A 21,724-nucleotide genomic window follows, 5' to 3' on the forward strand; every position below is an offset into this window, starting at 1 on the left:
TGTACATTCTGAAATCGTATTTATAGACAGAAATATCTTAAAGAATTTTGCATATAAACTGGTCCTAATCTCTGATCTGAGATACTAAGATCTGTATTCGAATTTATCAAAACAGTATATTACATTTGATATATATATATTTTATTTCTTATTTTATTGAAAAAAAAAATTATGTTTCGTCTGTTGGAGTAACATTCTACATCATAAATGTACGACAGATACAGTAAAATTCGTGTTTCATGACTCGCACACTGAAATACATTTACCACGATTGCATAATGTAAAAAATACATAATGTATGTCCTAATTTGCATATATCCATTGAGTAACTTTATTTATAGAGAGTTTAAATAATAAAGAAATCAATGTTTGATTTGAAATTTAAAAAAATAAAGTCTAGTGCTATCATATTATCATCAAGCTTCGTGGTGAAAACATGGAGACAAAACCTATCGTATTTGTTTGCATATTGATTCGTGTATGCCTAGCACTGAATACAAATGATGACGGTGAGTAAAAAACAGTTTTTCCTAATATTTTGTTAGTTTGTTAATGTATGAAAGGTCAGTTTAAAATGACATCATGACAGTGTTTGTATTAGACACATACTGAAGGCGTTGATAATTTAGAAGAGGGTCTTGTAGGGCTTTAAACATATGTTATGGAAATTCATGATACAAGCAGGGGATTAAAACTCATTCAATGACACATTGATGTAAATATAAAAGATGTTCATACTTATCATATTTATTTAAAAACCTTTTCGAAATTCATCCAAAACCAATTAGTATTTTTATTTTAAAATTCTGTTAATATCACAAAACCATTTTCATATTTAGTCAACCAACTTCATTTAGCATGGTACATATGAATAATAAGTGGGGGGAGGGGGGTGAAAATATGTAGTGCAAGGTTTAAGAGGCTGTCCAAGTAAATATCAGGCAAATCCTATGATATGGATGGCACAACATATTTTTTTCCCACTGAATTTTTGGTTCCAATGCAATGTTTATAACATACAAAGGATATATTTGTCAAAGATGTTTTTGAATCAACAGTGGATGGCTCAGAAAATGATTCACTAAATTTCACTAACAATGTAACAAATTTTAGTACAAAATGAAGAGTTATCTCCCCTTTTCAATGAATTTTCAGTGCTTTCTATGTATTTTTTTTTCTCTTTATTTGTTGCAGTTAATACAAAAACAAAATGTAACTTTGAGAAAGAATGAATTTGTGATATGAAATTGAGGAACACATTTTGAAAACAAAATATGTCATGTGCCATCCACTGTCTGGTTTTTCCATGGACACCCTCTTAAGCAGTCGTAATTATATAGAAGAGTATTTGCTTTAAAATTTGAAGGCATAACAATGTCAGGAAGTATGCCCTTTAGTTACTCTAACACCATTTATATACATGAACATTTAAATAAGTAAGACAGATTGGCGATATAGATATATTTATGTATGCATATTCTGTAGATTGAAATTATTTTCATTTACCTAAACTTTGTTCTTACATTTTTGAAGATTGTATGATATGAACTATATCTTGGCAACATGTTATTCCTTGTTATCGTTTATAACATCAGAACGAAGTTTTCATGTGTATTTTTCAGAAACTTATCCTGTATTATTATTCTCTGATATTAATTCCACTGGTTTATTTGACACGAAATCAAAGAATGTTACTACATTGGCCGATGGTTATGTTCGAGTTTTGTTTCTTGATTACCACTATTCCAAACGGTATATATTTTGGTCGGACCACCTGGGACACACAATTTCAAGGTAAACTATACGTTAATATTTCACACGGGAAGTAAGGTCGTCATATCGATGAGCGTTTAGAATAGTGATTTTTTCATAATTTGGTAAAGTTAGTCATAAATTAGTTATGTTACTTCCCAGAATGATTGCCTCAATTCGCTCCAAAGGAGCAAACAAAAAGCAAATAACATGTATTAATCTTTATTGTAAGTCAAACGATCTAAATTGATTTTTTTAAAAGAAATTAACGCATGATAACTAAAATACAGAAACTGGTATGGTTTGCTTAAGCAATTGACATGCTTCGTATAAGTGTCTAGAAAATCGTAATGGTTTTGATGAAATATGTCATCGTTTAGATCCAAATTAAAACATAGACTATGTGTTTTACCTTAATATTGATAGTTTGTTTGAAACAATTGTGAAAAAAGAAAGTTACACTATATCCATTAGCTAAGAAAAAATAAGCTTTGTAAACTATATTGGGTGGGCATAGTCAGCAAACCGTACATTTATACATTTTTGTCTTGTGGTCTAAATTAATATTTATATAGCCACTTCTTTTCTTAACTGGTGGCAATCGATAACATACAATATAAAACCGAAAACGTTGCTTCTTTTTCACCTAGAATCTGTTCTCCATGGAACGTAAGTTAACATGGAAAACAGTTTATAAACTTTATTTTATTACACTATAAGTGAAACTACTATCAAGGTCCCGAATTTAAATATATAAAAGATAACAATTTCAAACCATAAATATATCAACTTAATGTCCATTCATATCAATTATTATTTCGACTGATTAAAAATTGTAATGTGTTTGTCTTATTGTATAAGTGTATTTAAGAAATGAAATAAATAATAATTCAAATTCCAAGATATACGTGTGATTTTGTTTATTACAACTGTATTTTAAGTTACGTGTGTGCGACTTTATTTTTGGGTGCAATACATTTGCGCGCATTTGGGGAGTACATTTTTTACGCTTGTGCGAAGCTTTTTATTACATTTTTGTGAATGCATTACTAGTAGACAGGTAATAATAAACATAATTCATGATAAACATGATTGTTTTTTTTGTTGTTTTAAAACTTATTTGCCAATTTCAACTGCATGCCCTTTCATATTGAATTGTGAAAATATGTAATGCGATCATGATAAATCCAGCAATAGCATAAGACAATTGTTATCTTTTAGACGCAACACTCAGATAGTAGACTACTGTCTGCTTTTTTTTTTTAAATACCTCCATATATGAATTTTGTTTATGCATCAAAGTTTACTAATAATGTTGTAACCAACTTTTCTAGATATTGCACGATCCATACAATTACAGAAATAGCTAGTTCATTGTAGAGTTTATCAACACAAAGACGAAGCAAGTACCACAATTTATTTATCAATTAAGAAGGTATTTTTCAAACTTTTATAAGCTTATTCAAGAGAACCATTCAGCTAAATCTAACATAATATGATTTTGTTTTTCGTAGATTGCAATATCCAACTGAGGATAAGTCAACCCCAGAAGTTATAATAAGTGTTACCTCTCCAACGGGTGTTGCTGTTGATCCAACTCACGATCATTTATATTGGGCAGCACTCTATAACCAGATATACAGATCAAACCTTGATGGTACAGAACTAGTAATGATAGTTTACAACGTATATATGCCTGTAGATATAGACCTTGATATTTATAACAGGTAACTTACTATCTACAACTATTATAAAGAAAGAAAAAAAGAAAAATATTAACACGTCTATTCATATAAAGAGACGATTCGTACATTTTTGTTTTGTTTAAAAAGAGACAAGTTTTTGCTCAAATTTTCAATGTTAAAATGGCCTCCGGCATCACCGAAAAGACAATGATTGAAAAAGGGTCAAAGTGACACTTGATATCCCCTCTACAGAAGTAAAAATGATACCAAGAAATATGTCCCTTGTCTGACATAATGTCGGCTCATTTCTTTCCAAACTTTTTATTGCTTGTTTGTGAACAACTATACAATCAATCTACGGTGTGTATATGATCAAGTCATAAAATAAAGATGATATTTGTTGTGTTTTAATTTCATTTGCATTAAAACAGGTTTATCTTACTGTTACCATGTTCACAATTGTGTAAGTCTTTATGTTTTTGTTGATTGTTTATATAATTATATATATGAGAACATATCAGAAATAAACAAAGTTTAATACAAAACCAACATCTTGACATCTAAATTAACAGTCTTTTTATTCAGATTCTTATTCTTCATTACTAAATCAAGTGAAATTTGGAAATGTAGTTTGAATGGCAGTGAATGTAATACTATCGTTGATTCAAGCAAGATAACACAGGTGTCAGATAACATAGCATTAGGTAAAAATTTATTCAAATATCTAAGGCTATCGAATAATCTTAAAAATTAAATTGCAGGTAATAATATTTTTCCCGTACAATATATGTACATGTCATTTCATAATAGTTATACTTGTTAAGCCGAATAATTAACGAAAAGATAAGTTACGGAAAACTGTATGCAAAGTGTACGTGCAGGTTAATTCATTAAATTTCCTGATATACGTGAACAGCCATCTCGTCTCTGATTTTCTTACACAACAGAAGCCATGAGTAAATCATATCCGCGTTATTAATTTGATATTGGAAAGAATTTCTGTTTTAGAAATCGGGACATTAACCATTTATTTGTTTTCGAGACTTTGCGAATGATTTATACAATGTATATATTTGTTTGACTAAAGAAGACTATTACTTTTATTAGCCCTAACCCCGGTTTCTGGCTTTTTTCACTTTCAAGTATCATCATAGTGTTCATTTAATCAGCATCGGAAGTTACATCATTTGTGTCTGATTTGATGGTAATAGGATTTTTTGGACGCAATCTGTATATTCACCAATTCCTTCAATCAGTTTTAACGGAACATATTATATGGAGACAGTTGCAACTGCTAGTGTGGCATATGGTATTGACGTCAGCCCCACATATATATATTATGCCGATTTCAATAAAGGCTTATACAAAATTACAAAGGCAAATTCAACGAAAACTGCACTTTTGTATAAGAGTCGTGTGTCAGCTGTAAAAATATTCAAATCTGAAGGTATTGTATTTTCAGCATCAAATTGGTATTTCATATCTCGACTCTATGTAGTTGTAAAAGTATGAGTATTTTTGTATGCAAAATGATTATTTTATCAGTATGTTATAATGTAGAAGCATACTTCTCTATATTCACACATTCAGATCACTGTCATTGGAGACATAAATGATTTCCCAAGTATAATATTTACAAATTTAGTTATTCCTTGCCTAAAAAAAAACTGCACGTCATTTAAAAATGAAATTTTAAAATAGTTTATTAGATCACAATTTACAATTAATATCAACTTTATGAACACAATAGGAACAACTTGCGTATTAAATGATAAGCCTGCTACCTTTGATAACTAATTAATGGTAAATATTTATTGGAAAAGTTCCACGGTTGTGCCACGTAAAATCAGTCTATCAGTTTCTTTGGTACATATTTGCTCGTTTCATTGTGATTAACATCATAACACAATGTTGACTGCTGCGCCCTTATTTGTTTTACGTTTTTATCTATTATGTCTGTTTGTTTTGTTCACACATAGTTGTCAATTTAATGTAATGTGATGCGACTGTTATACAAGGGAGAGGTTTAGCTAGCTATAAAACTGGGTTTAATCCACCATTTTCAAAAATGCATGAAGCATGTTAGAAATTTGACCGTTGTTATCCATTAGTTTGATATGTTTGAGTTTTTGATTTTGCCATTTGAATACGGACTGTCTCGGAGTTCGGTATTTTGGTTTCTTAATTTATTAGATAAGACAGCTACAGGTAATTTGAATATCATTACTTTAGCAACAATAAATTGGACATGCAAAACATGTGACTACAGTATGTTTTCCATAACTTTCTGTAAAAAAGATTAGAGAATAGTCGAGGAAAACGACACAAGCAATTATAAATATGTTCCAGACCATTGAAGTATTAAAGGGGCACTAGCTACGATATATATATAAAAAAATATCTCATGTATTATTGTTTTGGCTCAATTATTAATGAAATGGAAATAGTGAAATAATAATTCCCTTTTAGCAGCCAGCATGGTTCCATTTGTCAAAATAAGCTAAAAACATTGATTATGAATTATTTACTTGCAAGTGAATAACTCGACCTCATTATATTCGTATTCATGTGAACTTCAATTTAACCCCTTAGCTTGAGATGAATAACCCGTGAATTGTATGTATTAAGTTATTTAAAGGAAAAGAATGTCAACATTGAAAGTGAAACAAAGGTAAATCATTTGATTGACTGATTCGATCCACAAAAATCATTCTTATACACGTAACAACGATGATGAACATTTATTTTTCATCTATAACATGAAATTAAATACAGCTAGAAAAATCTAACATCAGGAGTTTGCTTAATCTATGTATATCTATATTTTAACATCGTTTATATGGTCAGCGGGTGACTTTAAAGGTCAAATCAACGAAGTTAAGTATTTTCATGCCTGTGCCCTCTTAATTGTTTATTTCAGACTTTTTATAGTTTGGATACATGTTTTACATTGTTATAAATCAAACATGAGAAATTAATTAAAATCGGTGAACATGAATTTGACAGCTAGAGCCCCTTTAAGCGTTTGGTCCAAACTATATGCGCATAGACATGTTCCAGCAAATTCATTCCATGCACATTGACAATTTTTAAAGGTGTCATAATTAACAGTTTCTGGAATTGAATTTTTACCTTTTAAATCATATGGCAATCATTTTATATTATTAATTCAAAAAGAGTGAATTTTACTCACAAGTTGAAACTGAAAGGGCAATAGCTACGAGATATGAAAAAAATAAGTTATGTGTTTTGTTTTGTTTAATCATTCTTTTAGGTAAAATAGTGAAACAATAATTCGCGTAAGTATCCAGTTTGGTTCAATTTTGTCAAAATAGGCTAAGAAACATCGCTGATGAATTATTCATTAATGAATAATTCGACCTCACTGAATTGGTATTAATATGACCTTCAATTAAATCCATAAGTTAAGGTGGTACCCAACACTTTCACTAAAATTAATTTGGCTCGTTTAATTTTCATAAAATTTTGTCAAAGTAGTATTTACTTTGACCCTTTAACAAAAATATAAAAATTTCAAAAATTTTGAACCAACCGTTTTGTCAGAAAAATTACACTGGTTATATAGCAGTTTGACAAACACCATTTTGATCATTGAGAAGCTTAATATTCCTTTTACAACACAATGTAATTAAAACGTTTAGCTGACTTTACAGAGTTATCTCCCTGTAGTGTTAGGTACCACCTTAAGGAGGATTTACACATAAATAAGGCATGTTTATATATTAAAAGTATAAGACTCAACATTTGAAGTGAAACAAATGTATACTTTTTAATCGCCTGAGTGGATAGAAAAACCCATTCTCATACATGTTTTGTTTTGTTTCGAATTATATGACCATCTGCAGTCTTCGAACCCCCAGTTTCGAAATCCCTAGTTTTGGTGGGGTTCGTGTTACTAAATCTTTAGTTTTCTATGTTGTGTCGTTTGTACTATTATTTGTCTGTTTGTATTTTCCTTTTTAGCTTTGATCTTTGAGTTTGAATATCCCTCTGGTATCTTTCACCCTTCTTTTCATCTATAACATGAAGATCACATCGATGGTTAATTAGTTGGCGTCTAGACTAAAATACACACGAAATGCGGATACATATTTCGAGCGTATGCTTTTCAAATTTTTCAATCTAGAATTTAAAAAATTGGATATACGTTTTAGTATGTTATAATTCAAATATGACAAATTGAGTAAAATCGGTGAACACAAATTGAACAGATAATGCCCCTTTAAAGCAAAAGCATTTTAACAAAGTCATTATCGACTTTTCTATCGAGTTTTGAAACTAACTTCCAAAATATTTAAACAGTCAAACAAGATGTCAACTAGTTTTCTCACAGACACTTGCGCATTGAACCCATTTTCTCCTTATTTGGATTAAATAGATATAGGAAGATGTAGTGTGAGTGTCAATGAGACAACTCTCCATCCAAGTCACAATTTATAAAAGTAAACCATGATAGGTGAAGGTACGGACTTCAACACGGAGCCTTGGCTAACACCGAACAGCAAGTTTGTTGAGCAGATATAAATTAGTTTGAATTATATCCAGCTGTTTAATTTGAAAGCTGTTATGATAGTTAATACAATTGATGTTGTCTTATTAAACTATTTACTGTGATATGATAATGACTTTGTTCTGTCATGCGAATAAAAATACGTTAACTATGTAAAAATCAGTAGAAAAATAAGACATAATGAAAACATGATCTAAAATAACTCTATAAATTGACCGACTCCGGCGAAGGCCGGATGACATTTACGTTTAGAACCAGACAAAGAAATAGATTCTCAGTTGGTCAGCTGTGCAGTAAATAGAACACAAACCTGTTTGTGACTGCGATAGAAGTTGTATTGTGTTCAGGAAAATATCTGTATGGTATAAATTTTGGTCTGGACCAATAATAACTAAACGAGTTAATACTCATACCGTGCAAATACTCATATGGTGTGGAACAGTTACCTTTAACTAATATATACATTGTGAATAGCAGCTGTTAAACATTTTGTATTCAGGACGCAAGCATAATCAGAAATACTTTTAAATTGTATATACAATTTCAAAAATAAAATTTAGAAGACAAAGACTCTTAATAAATGCTTTTGAAAGTTTTTGTTTTAAATAAGACATTTACAAATTATAACTTGGATGGAATGTTTCATATATATATATTAAGAAGACAAGCAATTGATTCTACAATTTATTTGGACCTGAGTCTTCGTTTTAATATATTACATTCAGCAAAGACAGTTATAAATCAGAACAGGAAACAAAGAAAGCAACACGATATTAATTTTATGCGTCTGAAGCGTTTTTCTGAATTTACCTTCCGCTGGAAAGCTAAAGGCCGTATATAAGAAAGCTAAGAATTTATATCAACATAGACAGTTGAGCAGATAATTTGTTCTTGTAAGAAGTCCAGATAGTCAAATTCCGAAATAATAATGGTGTGTATTGATAGCATTCCCTGCACATGTAGGGGTGATATAAGTGGTGATAATGAATTAGATTATATCATAGATCAAACCAAAGACTGGTAACTCACAAATTATGTATGATCTAGCGGTTAGAACGAATATTGGTCGGTTCGAAACCGTAATAATTTGTCTGAGTATATTCTTTGTCTTTCTGTCGTCTATAAAATCAGAAGCTTAAACGTTTCTAGTAACCATGGTATATTTACGTTCAAATATTTGTATTATAGTCTCGTCTAAATTCATAAACTGTTGCAGCGTTACTGAGGTTGCTGATAAATTTTAGGAATATATCAATCTGTTGTTTACATACTTGTAACTTTATTACTTAGGTGAATGCTTTAATCACAAATACATAAAAAATCAAGAGAAAAGGTCAGCAGACTTTGTAACAGACATTTCAAACTATATCCCTATCAGTGACGAAAATTTAGAAGAAGTATGGTATAGGATAAAAAGTAAAAATGGAGATCAAATGCCAATATACCCACCTGGTGTTTATCATTGCGGGACTAATTATCCTATCTGGATTAATGGTAAGAAAGGTGTCCTTGGTAAATGAATTTTATATTTCAATTTGTCAAAAGAAATCAATATTAGAATTAAGTACAATAGGCCACATTAGATTGTCACTTGGATATTCCATTCAATGATACAAAAAGAAAAGGTTGCTTAAATATAGCGAAAAGCTCCGTTTTGCTAGACAGTGGGAAACAGTCATACATACTTTCTCGTCAATCCAGTTTACAGATTATGCTATTATCAGTTTCTTTGCCATAATAATATAGTTATTATACGAACTTAGGCATGAACAAATTAAGATCATCTTGATTTTACTGTGAACTTACACCCTCAAGTGTCGTTAAACATGTATGCAAAACATTTTAACATTTCACAAGATATGAGATCTTCTTACATATGTCCCCAGAGGTAAAGTGTTTTAATATCTAAAAATGATGTGGACATTCCTATTTGAAACTTGTACCGGCATAATTGATGATCCACATTTCCATTGAAACATGACCAACCGGCAAGAAGTTGGTGATAGGCAGATTTTAGTCCGGAACATTTATTTTCGAAATTTGCATATTGTGCAATAAAAAGGAAACGTTTATTTTATTACACAAAAAAGGTAATACTTTATATTTAAATGTCACCGTTTGATATGTGTTTCATAGAAATAGCGATCAGAAAGTGTCCTTATGTGACTAATGTACAACATGGTCAAAGACTCTTTTTATAGCAGCTTTGGGATACTTTCAGTTATTTCTTAATATCTTAATCTTGTAGCACTATCTCCTCGTTTATCAAAATTACCAAACGTGACTTATTCCGATTGTGACTGTTTTGCTGAGTGTGAATTCGCATTACTATAAGACGTGTTACGGTACTTGTCTATCCCAAATTCATGTATTTAGTTTAAATGTTTAATGTTATATTTGTAATTCTCATCGGATTTTGTCAAATGTGTTGACTTCTTTTCTATTATATTTATGTGTAATGGTAAAGAAAATTAATCACCGCATTCATTTATTAGATTTGATTTTGTTCAACGTAATCAGTACGATATTTTACGTTTGAAGTTAGATTCAAAACAAACCGGACATATCTTTATAATATAGTTAATTGCTATCTTAGTTTGCTTTTAATAAGTATTCAAATATAATCTTGAATCAATCCTAATTATATTTTGGCATGCCACAAAACCAGGTTCAACCCACCATTTTTTCCTTTAAAAATGTCCTGTACCAAGTCAGTAACATGGCCATTGTTATATTATTATTCGTTTCTGTGTGTGTTACAATTTAACGTTGCGTCGTTTGTTTTCTCTTATTTTTGAGTGTAAATTGACATTGCGATAAGACGTGTCACGGTACTTGTCTATCCCAAATTCATGTATTAGGTTTTGATGTTATATTTGTTATTCTCGTGGGATTTTGTCTGATTCTTTGTCCGTTTCTGTGTGTGTTACATTGTAGTGTTGTGTCGTTGTTCTCCTTTTATATTTAATGCGTTTTCCTCAGTTTTAGATTTTTTTACCCCAATTTTGTTTTTTGTCCATGGATTTATGAGTTTGAACAGCGGTTATACTACTGTTGCTTTTATTTATCTTTCTTTGTTTACATTTAATTCTTAAAATCTATCATCTTAATATGCGCCAAATACATCATATTGGAAAGAGCAATATCGTTTATTCTCCTAAAGTCAACCCAATCAATTTAGAAAACACGATAAAAATATGATGTCTTCATATTTAATGCATTGATGTTTTTTTAAATTCATAGGAATTCTTGAGAAAAAAGAATTAATTTTTCATTTCATAGTATGAATTTATATTATATAACTTTTTAATATAAGATCTGATGCTTTATATATAACGTTGGTATCTTCGATATAAAAATAACTTTGGGGAAATATTCGGGGGGAAAAGATGTTAGCAACAATCAGCTTAAACTAGTTTTCATTATCAATAGCAGATATTTTGACAAACTCCTTAGATTCTTCCTCCAAAACTAATATTATCCGTAAACTGTTCCAATTTTATTTTAGCGGGTATTCATTTCGACAATTAATGTCCCTTTAGTGATTCCCGAAGCCAAAATGTTTGACAATCCTGAACATAACAAACATGTTGAAAAGCTAATATATATTAAAAAACAAAAAAGGACCAAAGATAAATTCGAAGTTTAGGAATCAGATTTTTGTACGAAGGATATATTTACCTGAAATTTGAATGCGTTTTAAATTTTGTAAAAGCAATTTAAAATTTCAATAAAACTACATCTGTAATTAGAAGCATTTACCGAGTTTAATGTTTGAGATACTCTAAATGAAACCATTACAATTTATGTAAAAAACATTAATGTATAAATGATGCTATCTTATTTTCAGGGACACTTCCAACGGTTTCTGATGGTAATGTGACAGCAACAACATGTCTCCAAACAGAGAACAGCACATGTGAAATATCTTTTAATGTTCAAATCAGAAACTGTGGAAATTATCTGATATACTTGTTAAAGAACACTACACAAAATGCAGCATATTGCTTTGGTAATAAGTTTTATGAGATACCAATATCAATTTTTAAGAAAAAAAAATAATTTTGCTTTACAAAGTTTTATAATATAAATAAAAAATGCATCTGTCATCTGTCATTTGTCACTAGACGTTTGGGTTTCACGTTGGAACTTGGCGGGGGAAAACATTGGAATTTTATTACACCTAGTTGAGATAAACAATCGTTTTGCGGATGTGTAAGTTTTAATAAATAAATGGCCACTTACTTGTATATTACGTTTTTTTTTAAATGGTACATTTTGTTTTTATCGAAATAACATATTTTGTATAGTATTATAAGTTATACCTATATTGGGGTAACTATACTTGATATTTTTCATTTTTTTTGGTGAAATAAGGTCAATATATCCTTCTCTATCGTTGACTTCAAGAATTCAAACATTACCTGGCCTTCCGCAAATACTTTAAGATTTGATACAATAACATGATATTTGTTTTTATCGAAATAACATATTTTGTATAGTATTATAAGTTATACCTATATTGGGGTAACTATACTTGATATTTTTCATTTTTTTTTGTGAAATAAGGTCAATATATCCTTCTCTATCGTTGACTTCAAGAATTCAAACATTACCTGGCCTTCCGCAAATACTTTAAGATTTGATACAATAACATGATATTTGTTAAAAAAAAATACCATGTAAGTGCTATTAAAATAAACATAATAATAAAAAAAAAATGTCATACTAATGATTATAACATATAAAAGTTTTGTAGAAATGTCTCTTTGTTTTAAATTAAGTATCGCGAATCTTTTCCATTTGTTTAGTAATTTTCATTTAAGGTAATGGACCAGTTCTTTGTGAAGATGGACTGTCATCTGAATCTGGATATTATCCCGGATGTTCATGTAAGTGATCAGTTAACGATGTTCAATAAAACAGGGTGTGACATATATGTTGCTTTATTCCTCAAGATAATATTTATTTTAAAAATGCATGTGGATTTTTTTAGATACTTTTGACAATGCATCGAGTATTAAAAAATGGGTTGATTTTGAGGGATTTGCGCTTATTTGATTCAGGTTAACTCGGTATACCGATTCAGACGCATACAAATACAAACAAATATAAAAGTGTCTTCCTTTGTAAATTGTCTTTTACATTAAATGGTGTAATTTAAATTTTCCAGATGCAAATCTGAGGAAAACTTTGTTAATCTTTTTTTTATGGCTATTTTTAACCTGTTGTTTAACCAAATAGTTGTTTATATTTTAGACGAAAACAATCAAATGCTACTGTATGGCTATCTTTGTAAATATTAGATGCACGTAGATATGCAATTTACACCTGAGTAATCATAAGATTTGTTTCCTGCTTAAATTCTTTTAATCCAAATACAGCTTTTTACCATGAAACTGTCATTAATTATTTTTTCTTCCTTTACCCATCCTTTATAAATTATTTGGCGTTGAACGTTCTTGATACCTCTGTTGATGGAATCATCCGCTCAATAGTCATTTGGTGGTGCCATACAAAAATTAAAAAAAAAAAATACCAAGCTCATTATTCTTTCCGTCAAATGTGCGTAAAAAGCTCTATTATGAAATCAAAAAGGATTGAATACCGAACATTCCAAAAGGGTGTCAAAATATAAATAGAAATCTAAACTAGATTGCAGGCGGATAACAACAACAATTGTATGATGATTACATTTTTATAAAATGACCGTATTAGTGATATTTCATGTCAGCACTAGGGAGTTCATTACTGAGCTGGTGATACCGAGGTGTGTAATATGGCTACAAGATTGGTTGGAAAATCTTGAGAAAAGGAATTACGCTAATAATTTAGAAAACAAGATGTAGAAAATAAATATACACAAAACTTTTTATAACGTTATGACAAATCTTTGTATCGAGAAGAGAAACTTATTAGGTTGAAAAGTTTTAAAATGATATGAGTAGGAAATTTTACATAATATTCTACACATAGGATATACAAGACAATTCAAGTAATTTTTTTCTGTAATAAGGAATTTGTAGGTACATTTCAAATTAAGAGAACTATTATTATATTATTATATGCTAGCTTCCTTATCTCACTGGTCATAAACGTTCGGAAAGATTAATTTAGATTTATTTGTTTTTAGCAACCTTTCCCATTGATATTGTCACACTATATGTTAAAGCTTCGCTGACTCAAAGACAAAGTGAAACTGGTTCTTTGTCTGGTCTTGTACCCATATTTGAGTGTAAGTTTGATGGTATACAAAACGGAACTTACGTGTATGACGTTTTCTGGTTTATTAACGGAATCAATGTTACTGAGCATAAAAATATACCGTTTATTGACCTTGGAAGTACAGTGCTTAAGGATGCGGAATGGACAAACAGTTTTTCTATGAATATGGAGGTAATCATTATCAAATTAATTAATTATAATTTTTTGTTTTCATGTAGATATCTTATTGATGGCTCAAGTTGAACTCAAAACAAATACACCAAAAACAATTGTATCATCTATTTCTAATCACACATTATGATATGAAAAAGCTGTATAAAGGACAAATTTCCCGAGTTTTACATACACATAATTTTAAAAGTAACTTTTTAAAATTATAAATAAGCGCAGTTGTTAAATATGCTTTAAAATATTACAATGGAAGTCTATATGACATTATAAATAGTTGTTATGTCTTTAATTTTTAGGTAACGTGTTATGTTCGACTTCGATTCATTGCACGTTCCGTTCCCAGTCCATTTTATCGAAGCAACATCTTCTATGCTGGACTCTATGTAAGTATTACACTAACATTCATTTCGAATTTATAAATAAATTTCAATTGATAAATTGCAATAATTTATTTGATCCTCTTTTGTTGATCTTAATCTTTTTTGCATTCTAGCGTCACTGATTAGTCTTATGTAGACGAAATGCGCGTCTTGCGTAAATACAAAATTTAATCCTGGTATCTATGATGAGTTTCTTTCCCACTGTTTTTTTTATATGCGCGGAAAATAAGCTGTTGTCAGTTGATTTATGCTATGGGTTCTCTTCAATATCATATAATAATTGAAAGTTTTTCATGCCATTTCTTTAAGTTTCAAAGCCCTGATCATCATTGAAAAGACATACCGAAATCGAATCTAGTGAGTCAAAATTGATACCGGTCAATTTACTATTGTGATACATTTGGACAATGTTATATTTCAAAATGTCGTATTACGATCGTTCAAATCCCCATTTGTGTTACCTAGTGGATGTTTTCTTACAGCTGCATTTGTATTTACCACACCTCTTGGTTCGTTAATTAAGATAAATCCTACGAAAAGTTATTGGATTTGATTGTATACATGGTTTATGTTTGTTGTAGCCTGAAAAGTATGAGTTCACTGTTATCGAAGGAGAATACGTCGATATTGAGTTTACTCAAACCGTTCCTGTTGCATGCCTTACATCGAACCTTGCATTTCAAAGAAATTTCTGTAGTAAAGACGTGTATATATTTCAACCTACCAAACATGGACCTATTTGCTCTAATAATATTGCAAACAGAGATATTGTATTTAATGCTGAGTTTTGTGGTATAAAGTTGGAAAGCATTGACTGGGAGGAGAAAAGATACCTGAGAGTATACGGGTTTAGTGATGGGATATACAATCATCAGGACAGATCGACGTATATAAGGCTTTCAACAAGTACAACCTCTGCCTTTCACGAAATATGGACAAATCTTACTGTTCCTGAAATAAAGGTAAGACGATCAGAAGAACGATAAGAACTGTTTATTACGTACGTTACAATGAAATATCGTAAGTTCCGATCTAAAAAACAAAAACCCTGATGATCTCAGATGTGAATATAATAAATCCAATAGTTTCACTGTCGAGACATTGTCAATACGATGACGTTGTATAAAAACGAAATGGGAATGCGCAGACAAAGATAAATTTCTTGCATTTTATTCATGTTTTGCCAATAAAAGGTTAAATTTCATTGCCATAAAAAGAAAAACAAAGAATCAAAATGTCGAAAATATTGAACACGTGACCGAACAACACTCATGATCAACTCGTGTACTACGCTTGTTTGTTAATTAATGTATTATATATATTTTTCTATATTTAAATTCTTAGATAAGTTATTCTTTCAAACAAAAACCCATCACGTATTAAAAGTCGTAATATATTGTCGATAAAAGAAAAAGAATCACCGTAAAATTTATTACCTCAAAATTAGAACAAATCTGTCTGAGTCAAAAAGAGCACATCAATTTTTACTTATATTATTTTATAGAATTTTCCTTTGATCTTACTGACAACTTTCCTTTCTTTTAGAGTGTGATGAATTTTTTTTTAAAAACGTAGGGCGCACGTGCCGTTGTCAAATTACCAACGTCGTCATATGTAAAACAACGACGTACAAATTATTTTTGGTCATCTCAACTCGATTGATTTTCTCACATTCATCGTACTTCTCGATTGAGAAAATCAATCCCTATAACCAATGATAACATCATTATCTTACACACTAAGTATAAAGATTAACTTTGTTGTTTAAAAAAGGGTGGCAATGGGCAATTCAGGTGTTATGTATACTTGGGATATAAACAACCTCCATAGATTAGAATTTTTCCAATGATAATACAACCAATGCATACCAAATAGCATTGACTCAGCATTGACTCAGCATAAATTGGCCTATATGTAAACTAAGCAAAAGTTTCCATGCAAATAGACCATTGCTGAGGGACAGAAGATATAAACAACACGATAATGAGATATTTCAGTGAAATATATACCTGCACACCAAAAGTCACCGACCAAACAATTCTGGTTTTTCTGTTAACTGACATTATATAATCCCTTATACACTGTTGACGCCTTCTCGCTAAGGGAACTTCCATAAAAATGGATGTGTACATAGAACATACTGCTTTCATCAGATAAAATTGAGGGGTCTGTTTAAATAAGTATTCCTCACTCCAAACTAAAAGACAAATGGAAATAGTTGGTTCTGCTTTGTTTCATAAAAAATATTGCAAATATTGATACAAGTGAGCATGAGCAACATCACAGGTGCCATTTGTAGAGCAGAATCTGCTTACCTTTCTAGAACACCTGAATTTACCCCCATTTTCGACTAATGAGTTTGAATATCCCTTTTGGTATGTTTTGCCTTTCTTTTTCAAATATATACTTTGACTGTCCCTCTGGTATCTTTCGCTCCTCTTTTGAATTAAAATAAATGTAGGACAAAGTTTAAGATCAAATATTTTAACTGTTTTTTTTTTCTATTATTTAGAAAAAGCTCGATTTATTTCTCTGCATGTCCATTCATCTAAAAAAAACATGATATAATACATGGTTTCCCATTTACATTGATATTTCATCAAAGTTAAACGGTATTCATGTTCATATATTGAAATATATACACGCTTTAATATTTAAAACCTTAATTTTAAACACAAAAGAAATAGTATTTGTTACTTACTATGAATATTCAGCATGTGTCGTCTTGTATCGGGCAATATAAAAAATGATGACCCTTGCATAGACCATGCATTATACATGTATATACAGGTTCAGCATATGACAACACAAAACCAATTACATTCTCTGATATTTGTAAACTGTAAGATATAGTATGAATGACGTAAACTATATAACCGTCATTTATTTAATGTATTCTTCTTTTTCTAACAAAGGTGAACGTTTTAGATAAGGACGCCAAGATGACCGGGCGATTATGCCAGGTCTATAACGATCCACATTTTCGTACATTTGATGGAAAAGTATACCATTACATGGAAGTTGGAGAATTTGTTTTATACAGAAACAATAAAGGACCATACTGGGTAAAATATTATATAAGGTTATAATGAAGCAGCAAGAGCAACCTGCCTTACCACAAAAATCTAACGTAAAAGATAAAAGGTTGCCCCACTACATTCCGCTTTGTAATTTCAAGTAAAATTTGTTATAGTATTTCCTATACCACATATACGCATATAAATCAACCAACGGGTAATTGTTTTTGGGGTAGAAGTTTTATTCTTCCTTCAAAGGCAGTTTTTGCTGTCTAATATTGGTTTACTTCATTGTTTACTAAGGAGTTATACCATCATCATTGTTTGTTTCATTGATACTCTTTGTGAAATTTCCACGTTTCGTCCTCGATGGTATCACCAGCCCAGTAGTCAGCATTACGTTGTTTACATGAATATCAATTGTATGGTATTTTTTATAGATTAACTTTGCACAAGTATGAATTATTCAAAATACTAAGGATGTTCTTATCAAATGCATAGATTACCTAAGCCGTTTATGGCACAATGTTTTTGAATTTTCGATGATCCCCAATGCTCCTCAACTTCATACTTGTTATGCTTTTTAACTTTTTTGATCTGAGCGTTCCTGGTGAGTCTTATGTAGACGAAACGCGCGTCTTGCGTATCAATTTATAAGCCTTGTACCTTTAATATCTATTTACCTCACTGGGCCGAGGCCACTACTGACGGATGTTGCAACCCCGAGGGTATCACTAGCCCAGTAGTCTGCATTTCTGTGTTGACAGGAATATCAATTAAATGGTCATTTTTAATAAATTAACTTTGCAAAAGTATGAATTATTCGAAATACTAAGGATTATCGTATCCTAAGCACAGATTACCTAAGAATATTTGGCACAACTTTTGAAATACTTGGTCCTAAATGGCCTTCAACTTCGTACTTGTTAAGCTTTTCAACTTTTTGTTTATCTGAGCGTAACTGATGAGTCTTATGTAGAAGAAATACTCGTCTGGCGTATAACATTATAAGCCTTTAATAAATATTCAAAATAATGTGCAGAATGTATCTTTTTTTCATGTTACGCCAAATTTCCAAAATACTCAATAGACACACCAAATTAAAAAAAAATGATGCTTTCAACATGTGTTAAAGAAATTTCTGACTGCAATGAAATGCAGGTTTATTATTCATGGTGCTTTGTAACACCCAAACTGTATGATAATTGCTCAGAAGTGTTTAATTGCAATGAAATGAAGGATTAATTTCTTACAACTGTTAAATTCTATCGTTGTGTAAAAAATCTTGTATTAAAAAAGAATTTGGTTGCATCTTTTTTTCTTTTTAAAAGGAATCTTAAAAGAATAATTTGAGAACAGTATTTGAAAAATGACCTTCAATAATATAAATGAAATTGGAGAAATGTCATGTGCTGACGAAAAGGTTGAGGCAATAGTCAAAATATAACACATAAATAATAATGCTGTGTGTGTTACCAGACATTTTTGAGACATCTTTCGATTACATCGTCGTATGCTAAAATTATTATAGTGTTTTTGACGAGTTATTACAAACAGTTCTATTTTTATAATGATTTATAATTCTAAAGAAATTAGAATTCTTACAAACCTGCAAAAATATATAATATACATGAAGCAGACAGTAATCAATAGTAGTAATTAAATACAAACAATTATCCCTTCTATTTTGTATATTAACTTTAAAATGCATTGAAATCTAAATTTATATATTTCTCGATACATCGATTTTAGGTACATTCTTTGTTTACAAATTGTGGCTTTGGCTGGGAAGGGTCATCTTGTCTCTGTGGAGTTGCTATTAGAAGTCGAAGTTCTCTGTTTGTGTTGCGGACATGTGAGAAAGTTTCAAGAGACAATGTTTTTCCATTGAAGTCGCCTCATTCTGAGGTCAGAAGCTGTGATGATAACGACTTGTCCATTGACATTTCGCATAACACATACTTAGTAAGTTTTTGTGAGTTTCTATGTTTTGTGAGGTTTTTTTTTATAGTTATTGTTTTATTTCTATTTTATAATCTCGTGCAATCCCTTTCCTTTATACATGTTTTATTAGGCTTACATAATTCTCTCAGTGTATTTTTATCCATTCGACCTAATTGCATCTTTTGTAGATAACATTACCAACAGGGACAGAAATTAGGTTTACCATATCAACCTGGTCAATGTTAATCAATAGTGTATCTATAAAGCCATCTATATTTGACATCAACGAAGCAAAGGGACTATGTGGTGTACCAAGTATAGGTAAAGACACATCTGACGACTTTACACATAGAGACTTGGGGTCAATTTCAGATGAGCGTAGTTTTGCTGATTCTTGGAGGTAAGCTTTTTACTGTAATAGAATATTTTCATATTACCGACTTTTGATTTCGAAGTTTATATTTTTTCGACAGTTTACCTACGACATCCTGGTACCAAGTCAAGTAAGAGCAACGTTAAGAAGTAAAGTCAAGTTTTAATCTGTACAATTTTTTGGGGAAAATATATTGCATCATATTTTCTGTACACGACAAACTCATCGGAAAATAGTAAATTTTCCCTCAAATTACACTGATTAAACGTTTTATTTTACCTATTATGACTGATCTTAATTGACCGAGTACCAGCATGTCGTAGGTGACTTGTCGAAAAATAATGTAAACCGGAGTCAAAAGTCGGTTATATGGATTAGGATTAGTCTAAAATATGCTACATCCGGTTAAAATACTGTCATTTCCGGTTGACCTGTTAAATGATTAAATGTCTACAACCAAACGCAAAAGACTTAATTGTTTTATAATGAACCAGAAGGAATTTTTAGCAGATATCAAAATCTAAAATGTCAAATTGACCTTTGACCTTGACCTCAATTTCAAGGTCGTAGGTCAGTGATCTCAAATCGAAAGAACCCAGGTCAATCACTTGTATGGTTGTGAAAAAAAATTCTGATTTCAAATCTTAAGGGGAGAAAATTCCTATAAGGGTTGGCCATAACACTTCAACTTAAATAGGATGAAGTTTTGCCCTATTGTAAACAGTTATTTGGTTTATATTGTGTTATAATCTAAATAACTATAAAATTAGTGAGACTGTATCTGTAAATAAATAAACTCATCTGTAAACGTTTGAGATATTTGTTGTTTTTTTTTTTGCACTATTTTGTTTTTTCTAGATGAATAAAATCATTTCCACCCTTTGAAATGGATGTCTATTAAGTAAATAATCGTCCATGCGCTGTATCTAAATATTTTCAGGATAACCGTTATCGACCGACCCGATGAGCTACTCTTCATAGAAGAACCTACATTTTTGTATTTAGATGTTGGTGTAGTTATTGATAATGGAAATAATGAAAATGATAACACATCTGATCGGTATTGTGTTTGCGAAAGTCAAGCTCCACGTTACAATGGTGATCTAGATTCGCATAACATCGTACAGTGTAATTTGACAGAGAGCACAGAGACGTGTTCTTCTGCAGTTCCAACTGATAATAACAGCTTAATCGGATCACTGGCTACACCATGCATTTCAACAAGTTACAGTAGAAACAAAAGATCTGTAACTACAAGTCACAAAATTGTACGTCGTAGTACATCTGACTCCGACGATGTTGTCGATGTTAAACCTTTAGAATACGACGATGATGTGAACAGTACCAAACACTTTGTGAGTCACTGACATTTATACTATCAAAGTCAATGTTAAGTTCGTCATCTCCATTTATGATAATTATGCTTATAAGAATTAATACAAATTCAATAAGTATCAATTAATATATATACGTAAAATAAACTCTCATTAATCAACGGGACATCAAAATGTTCAGAACTTAACAACAACTGAACCCATTTCAAACTAAACAACAATCATATATTCAAATAAAAAAAATATAGTTACCCTAACATATGCTACTCTTGTATACACATATAAATAAACTCATCATAGATATATACGTAT

The 21,724-nt window shown here is 30.6% G+C and overlaps 1 protein-coding gene across 1 annotated transcript; it reads left to right on the forward strand.

The window, feature by feature from the left end:
* The first annotated feature begins 1,374 nt into the window (after positions 1-1,374).
* On the forward strand, positions 1,375-21,445 carry LOC139527478 (von Willebrand factor D and EGF domain-containing protein-like). Its single transcript, XM_071323356.1, has 13 exons — positions 1,375-1,436; positions 3,267-3,479; positions 4,023-4,141; positions 9,259-9,480; positions 11,819-11,980; positions 12,795-12,860; positions 14,102-14,364; positions 14,661-14,747; positions 15,326-15,706; positions 17,660-17,809; positions 19,514-19,726; positions 19,894-20,105; positions 21,019-21,445. Exons 1-13 carry the CDS (start codon positions 1,375-1,377, stop codon positions 21,443-21,445), a joined length of 2,577 nt encoding a protein of 858 aa, XP_071179457.1.
* The last annotated feature ends 279 nt before the right edge of the window (positions 21,446-21,724 follow it).

This window comes from Mytilus edulis, chromosome 1 (assembly GCF_963676685.1).
Source record: "Mytilus edulis chromosome 1, xbMytEdul2.2, whole genome shotgun sequence".
Classification (NCBI taxonomy): Eukaryota; Metazoa; Mollusca; class Bivalvia; order Mytilida; family Mytilidae; genus Mytilus; species Mytilus edulis.

Coding starts and splice junctions, on each gene's coding strand:
- LOC139527478 (XM_071323356.1), top strand. CDS start 1,375: ATGTCAGGAAGTATGCCCTTTAGTTACTCTAACACCATTTATATACAT. Junction 14,365..14,660: donor GTTTTTCTATGAATATGGAG/GTAATCATTATC, acceptor TTTAATTTTTAG/GTAACGTGTTATGTTCGACT. Junction 19,727..19,893: donor TTTCGCATAACACATACTTA/GTAAGTTTTTGT, acceptor CATCTTTTGTAG/ATAACATTACCAACAGGGAC.